Here is a 7,872-nt window from a genome sequence, read left to right on the forward strand (position 1 = left end):
GTTCTTATGTTGTTAAATATAATTGGTGTGATGTACTTACGTATGTTTTATATAAATTGCTACTAAATATTAACTTTTTCCATATTACAAAATTTCTGAATGCACAACATAAATATTGATATTTAAATTTAATTAACAAAATTTATTTTATCATTAACACCTTCTTCTTAAACATATTTGATAATAACCAAGCAGTATTAGAAATATATACATATTTGTACAAATGGGAATTTTAAAAGTCTTGGTTTAACGTAATAATTCCAATCAATAATACGATGTTCTGGAGTGCTCTGAATTTTCATATTTACTCAATTTTTGAATAGAAAAGTTAAATCACTTGCATTTTTCATATGAAAATGCGTTTGTATTTGTTCAAGAAATATATAGAATTTTCTCCATACTTATATTTTTGAGTTAGTTAATGTAAAAAATAACTGATAAAACGAAAATTCTGTATATTTATTGTTCACGTTTAATACGTAAAACCAAGCTAATGAAAAATAACACCATAAAGAATATAATCCAAATGGAAAGCACGGAAATGTCATGGCCATACAAGTCGGCTTCCATATCCAACTCCTTTAGCAATTTACTTGGTGATTTAAAGTAACAAAATTCTCTATCACATTGTAAATCGGGGCGACCATACCCATATATTGCTTGAATAAATGCTTCCATGGTATAACGGTAGAAGGAGATATCACACAATGGTCGAAAAATATCTGACAATTCATGAATACGTATAAAAAACCCTGAAAAAATCATAAACGGAATCGATATTCCAGGTACTAATAGGATTGCCATCTACAAAACAAACAAAAACACATATGTCTGTTATTTTACCAATTCTTATACTTTCAGCTTTTCAAAGATAGCTCACCTGCAATTCGAATATCGACCCAAACGCTAATCCCATAAAGTGACCTACAATGGCCAAAATTATACTAACCACCCAGCACATAGCAAATCGTACAATATCATCCGGTTGACTCGTCATAAAGTAAATTATCGCCGTAAATAATGATGGACAAATCAAGAGCATCGGAAGATCTGAGGTAAGTTTTGACGCATAATACGCTCTAAGGGAATACCAACCGTTTAAGTACTCACGTATAAAAACCGGCGTGTCCTGTGGACCTAAAATATGGTTAATTTCAGATATTAACTTAGAATGAATATTCATACGGTTGCATATATGTATATACATTGTTGTATTGTTGGTTGTTGTATATACATATGTTGCATACAGTAACAATATAAATTTTACTCACATAGCAAAATTGAAGGCATAGCGTTGCCAAAGAATATAAACATTATAATGAAAAAAATACAAGATATATTTGTTAAAGTCCTGGCACCGTCATTGCCGATATCCCAAAATACTGCTCCAACAAGGACTGCAACAATAACATGCACTACAACACGTAACTGTACTGCTATCTATTTTAAAGAAGAAGAGCAAAATATTTCCGTTCTAAGTTTTGAAGTGCAATAAGCTACCAAGTTCCTTGACATTGTACGTAGAGATCTCCGTGTGAGTATGATCATTTGCCTGTAGACCCCTACCTTCGCTTCGGGACGTATGATTGTGAATCTGCATCGTTCATGTGCTGATCGCCTGCTTTCGGTGCCACAGTGTGATGGCACATCAATTGTGGTATGATTATTTGAGTTATTTAATATTTTGGCTATGATAACAGAAATATACCAGTCATAGTGGGAAGAATAATCGATCAAATAGCTTTATAAGTATATTATAATGTTATAAAATGAAGATCCATATAGAATCTTGTAGGCTATTAAATAGATTAAAATCATTGTCCATCGCATTCAGATGGCATATATGTATTTACAAATGTATTTATATAATCGAATACCGATATGTACTAAATTCGTCTAAGAATTACTTGTTTTTAATGTATTACTTACTATTTTCGTCTATTGCATTCGTTTCGTCTTCATTAGGATGGGTAGATGTTCCGCAATAACGTATCTTATTTCTTTCAATTAAACTCAAGATTTGTTCATTGTGCTCTTCACTGCTCACCTCTAAAGCTGAGGATAAAGTAAACAGATATCTAAGTACATGCACCCGTTATCCTGTATAAACTTAAGGTATAGGCTCTCAAACTCACCGAAATCGGCTGGGTTGTAATATTCGGGAAATGCAAAGCCCGCTTCCTCAAAAGTGGGAATCATATCTACTTTTGGTCCTGAATACACCAAATTTCCTCGCGACATCACTATAACATCATCAAATAGTTTCATAAGTTTCGAACTTGGCTGATGAATTACACACACAATTATCCGGCCATCAAGCGCTAATTGTTTCAAATAGTTGATTATCTGCAAACTGGAGACACTATCCAATCCACTAGTTGGCTCATCAAAAAACATAATTGGAGGATTGGTGACCAATTCTATAGCGATAGATAGACGTTTCCTCTCACCACCAGAAAGATTACGCACTAATCTGTGTCGGCACTTCTCCATATTTAGTATCCGAATAATGTCGTTGACCTATTTGAAACATGTAAGGCACACAATTAGTGAAACACTGTTGTGTGATATTTGAAAATCGTGAACCCTCACAATTTTTTCTTTTTCTTCGGACTTTGTTTCTGAAGGCAATTTAAGATCCACCGAATCGCTCATGGTCTCCTGCACCGTTAATAAATCGAGCAAGGCAAAATCTTGTGGAATATAGCATGATACCTTGCGATATGCCAAGTTATTTCGCTCTTCTCCATTGAAGGTGATTTTGCCAGACACACCATTTGCTCTGCAAATATTTTATCACTTTTCGTATATAATAAGTATAATATATATAATTTTTATTATACTTGAAGCCAGAGAGCACATTGAGGATGGAAGTTTTCCCCGCACCAGATGGCCCCAGCACAGCGGTTAGACGACCAGATTTGAACTCTCCACATATGTCATTAAGTATCGAAACCAGTTTATTGTCTGATATCGAAAAATAAGTTGGAAAAATAGAATATTTACATAGCACACACATCTATATACATACATACGTGTGGGTATATTTGTTTGAGCATGATGTAAAAGAAAACAATGGAAAAACAATCTTGAGTCCCAAAATTCGAATGCTAGCTTACAACAAAGACATTACATTTTATCTCTGAGATGGTATGAGAGGGTTTTATGAGAGCCGGTATGAAACAGAGAGAACCCTTCCCGACTAATACTTCTCTAAGCCCCTCTATACCTAATAAAAGATTTTTGTACTACCGAGTGATTTTATACCGGATATATGTACATACATATAGGCCAATGTGAGTTATCTGACTTAAAATGTTTGAGCGCAGTATAGTAGTGTTTCTTTGTGACTAAAATGGACAAAATTTAACAAAAACTTGACATAGCCCCCATATAACCATTACCTTTGAAAATCCTGGTATGATTTTGTATACGTATAATGATTTTGGTTTTTCTAACAAATCTTATGCCGAGTATAAGTTACATATGTATAGTGTATGTATATATAAAATTTCTTAGATTCCGACCCTCTGGTTGACGTTTTACATCATAAGGCATTCCCTGGCTTTGATTCCTGCAAGTTGCAAGAGTATAAAATGTTCGGTTTTACCCGAACTTAGCCCTTTCTTAATTGTTATGACTACATCAGTCCCAATTATTTAATATTTCTAGCTTCAGTTGTATAAATTCCCAACTATATGCCGCGAGTTTTTAAATTATAATTATGACTAAATCCGATAACTCAAGAACATTCTTCGTCTGAAAAAATATTGAAAAAATTTGATTAACGCGTAAATGAAAAACTTTCTCCACCATAACTTCATTCCTAACTTTCAACACGTTTTTGTACTATGTTCCCGGAGTATTGGACGAACTCATCACTTACTCTGTTTAGCAGTATAGAAAACATTGCTGAAGTGTAATTTGAATTTTTCTTGGCTCAAGAGGTTGCCATTTGCTGAACTGCCGCTACCAATGGTTTCGATCTCCATTGCGTCATCCTTATCTGGCATTTTTAAATATCACTATCCGCTCACGGTGATTAAAATAACGCAGATATTTAATCTATATTGATATAATGTCACTAACACCAAGTCAATTCACAGTTAAGCTTGAGATTAAAACAGCGACTGAGTGTTTCAAATACATAAATTTCGCTAACCTGCTAGATAAGCAATTAGCCTTGCTATTATAAAATTAAGTGAATATATAAAATATGATTTTAAACTTACACACAACGTACGACCTACTATATTATGGCCAGTGATTCCCAACTCATGCACAACACTCATAGAGGAAATCATTCTTGGGTGTCCTTTCAATCTATGTTTGTATATACATACATATGTGTAAATGTATGTTGGTAAGAATATATATATAATTAATTTAGTTTCCTAAATTTATTCCAGAAAGTGTTTTTTTGTCACAATTTAGGTCTAATTTAATCTTTAGTACATCCATTGAAATGAATAAAGAGGTAAATATAAAGCATTGCTTTCACTTCACTTCATACAAATTGTGGCTAACACATGAAAAGCTCTAACCAGACTAACGCACAATACGAGCATGTGGATGAAGCATTATTCGGTCAACTATAGCCATATTCATGTACATATACAGCTACATACATACTGCTAAGTTTGATAACGCTTAAGAAAAGTACTCAGCTTGCCAGAAACAATTCAAACTAGAAACTGGTCTTTCATGGATCAGTGCACTGAGGTAACAAAGAGAGAACTCTATTTCGGAAATTAAAACTGATCAAAAACAAAGTGCATAGCAAAAAAATAAAGAAAGTATCGTGGGAGCGGCTTATATCTTGTGCTTCAGCTACTTTCAAATTGTTTTAGACTGTGTTGCATCTTGGCAGATAACTGTGGTAAAAATGACGAAATGCTTCGCGTTTAATGTATAACAGTCCAAAAATATAGCACTTATGTTCACACAACAATGAATTACAGCAATGAACCGTAGCATCGGCAGAGTCCTTTAAACTCAGATTGCATTACTATTGCATTGATAAGAAAGCTCTCAATATATTATACATTTATTTAATTGTATGTACATATACATATGTATATATGTATGTATCTTTGGCTTTGGCGAATTCAGCAATAACAGACGATGTATGTACATACGTGGCTTATCAATGTAATAAATTGAGAAATATAAGTACATATGTAAGTAGCTTAAATGTATGGTGAATGTTTAGTAGTCAGTCAGCGCATTATGTGATTAAATTATTGCGCTTGACCCATTAGTTTATTACTGCAAAAAGTTAAAACAGAAAACCATAACGTCGCACACATAAACATTCATACATACATACACACATGTATTGGATATGTATAGGCTAATTGGGTAGCACTAGTTGAAATGATCTTAAATCGATCCTGGTTCGATGCGTTATCGCATAATCTTTATTTGGGGTATTACTTGAATAAATGCGACTTAAATAGTTTTCTAAGTAATTTCAAATGTATGTATGTACATATTTGTAACTAAATATTTCTCATGAACGACAAAAAAATTTGAAAAACAAAATGTCCTCGATTATTTTAAATTGGTTCCTTACATTGGCGTACCGATTCGTATGCATACTTATGTTTATTATTTTATTCTCTCCAAAAGTTCAAAAATCGGTTATGGTAAATTTCGTATACAACCCAAACATATCAATCAGCATCATTCACCTCATACTTAAGTACATTCTCTACATTTGTATGTAATTTTCTACACATGACATCCGCGCATTAGCATTTTGTGATAAATATTTATTTATACGCTCTGCAATCAAATTGAATTGAACAATAACTACTAAAATTAATAGATGAATAAACTGCACTATTGTTATTAAAATCCAAATGCGCTTATCCCGTTTTGTTCGGTTCGTTTCTGTGATTTGCATATACACAAATACATATGCATACTGTTGCACATACAATATCGTTGAAGCACTTAATCAATTAATATTCACTCCACGCTGCCAATTATGAACTTGACCACTTTAATGCACAAGTATTTTCTTGTTTTTTATAAATATAGTATAAATATTTTTCTTTATCATTTTTTTCATTCAACCAATGTGAACTCATATTGACCTAGCGTATCCGCATATACTCATGAACATTTGTCTTGTGAGTTTACCGACTTCGACTGATTGCCTTCTAATCGCATTGTTAGCTTGGAGCTCCATGGCCGCTTGGGAATGTTCAGCCGCTCACACATTCTACTCGCTAATTTAGTGATAACATGAAAGTTTAAAAGAGTGAAAACCGTGAGTACTAAGGCGATCGTTTGCAAATTGATCGCTCTTTCTCTGACTTGTAGTTTACATCAATTAAGACGATGCTCATATACAATAAGAATATATACATATATCAATATTTGCAACATATAAGTGCTATAAATCAATATCGTTATGGCTGGACAAATGAATTTCAAATTGAAACTCCTTTCCCATAAACCAAATTTAGTATGAAAGAGATGCGAAATGCAATTTCGACTGGCTTTAAGACGTGTGGAGGCACAATTCGAGGTTTGACGTTGCTAGCCAAGAGCAAGCGATTTTCTCCTCCTGCAGCAGGATAAGACTCGTTCGCTTATCTGGCTTATTTTAGATTCCAGAAAAAAAATAGATCTAAAGCACCACAATCTCTAATGGAGTCAAAGGGCATTTGTTATCTTTCATTTATTATTTTGTTATTAATCACATTTATAAAGTTTGGTTGCAATTAGTTAATTCAACCATGGTGTTATACATTATGCGTACACATACATATCTATATTTCTATAGCTATCTCGAATAAATTATGATTTTCTATATTTAACAAGTACACACAGAATTTCTAGCAAAATTATATTTTTAATCAGTGGAATGGAAAATACTCCTTTTGGAATATCGTTGGGATGAACCATTACACCTTTGTTAACGAATTTTAATTTCAATCCAATATTAGTGGGAAATTTCTATTACTTCTTCCGTTAGTTAGTAGAATAGTATCACAGTTCTTGACTCTGAATGAAAATGCATTATGTCCTGTCTTTTGGAATTATTTTCAAAGTTTTATTTCTTCAATTCAGATACTTAATTTGACAATATAGTTATAACATTTTTAATATAATTTCTGATATGACGAGAATTAGAAAATTTGTTACCAAATACGCATATATGTACATACTACGGTACATACCTATGAATTTATTATTTTGATTGATAAAATGGAACTAAGAAAAATTAGTTTTTGACTTCATGAAACTTATTTGCAGACTATACGTGCAGAAATGGGTACACTTTTCTTAGCTACACCACCTCTTCTCATTCCTGTTATTGGCATTTTTATTCTATGTCTAAATATTAGAGAGGTAAATCATCAATATAAGTTGCATTTATTATTTTACTTGCCAAAGCGTAAAAAGGTGAAAGTTGTCCAACATTTATTCAATGTAAATGAACTCATAGCATACATAGACCTTCACTGTCAAAGCAAATGTCTGATACAAAACGGAGCAAAAGTTGTATAACAATTTTGATAGTATTCGTATTTCCGCTGGGAGTCCTTTCGTTGTTGGCAAAAAAGAAATTTGTTGTTTGGATGAGAAGATATATTTTTGAATTAACGAGCAAAAATACATTCGTAAGACTTAAGGGGTTAGGGGTTTTTTTGCATTTTCGTTAAGTGTATTATCTTAAAAATATTCTCTGATCCGATAATTAGTTTTTGATTTATTCGACAAATAACAAAGAGAGCTCGGGCACTTCAAAGCGCTAGTGTGAAACTTTAAACGCGTTTTTCTCAAAACTATGTTTTTTGAACCGGTGACAACTGTAACTCTAAAACCGCTTAGTAAATTTTAATGAAATTTATATAG

General features: G+C 32.7%; 1 protein-coding gene across 13 annotated transcripts; it reads right to left on the minus strand.

Annotated features, from left to right (window-relative positions):
• Positions 1-109: 109 nt before the first annotated feature.
• Positions 110-6,191, minus strand: LOC105229309 (ATP-binding cassette sub-family G member 1). Of its 13 annotated transcripts, none has more exons than XM_011209504.4 (10): positions 6,102-6,191; positions 3,887-4,162; positions 2,844-2,967; positions 2,593-2,782; positions 2,136-2,520; positions 1,930-2,055; positions 1,501-1,688; positions 1,272-1,440; positions 881-1,137; positions 110-804 (listed from the first exon to the last, which is right to left on the minus strand). In XM_011209504.4, the coding sequence occupies exons 2-10, from the start codon at positions 4,011-4,013 to the stop codon at positions 460-462; spliced, it is 1,911 nt and encodes a 636-aa protein (XP_011207806.2). In that variant the 5' UTR covers positions 4,014-4,162; positions 6,102-6,191; the 3' UTR covers positions 110-459. The 13 variants fall into 13 exon arrangements, with proteins under 13 accessions (XP_011207806.2, XP_019847022.2, XP_019847021.2 ...); XM_019991463.3 differs by having other exon boundaries at positions 3,887-4,111; positions 5,943-6,163; XM_019991462.3 differs by having other exon boundaries at positions 3,887-4,130; positions 5,943-6,163.
• Between the last annotated feature and the right edge of the window lie 1,681 nt (positions 6,192-7,872).

Source organism: Bactrocera dorsalis, unplaced genomic scaffold (genome assembly GCF_023373825.1).
Source record: "Bactrocera dorsalis isolate Fly_Bdor unplaced genomic scaffold, ASM2337382v1 BdCtg029, whole genome shotgun sequence".
Lineage (NCBI taxonomy): Eukaryota > Metazoa > Arthropoda > Insecta > Diptera > Tephritidae > Bactrocera > Bactrocera dorsalis.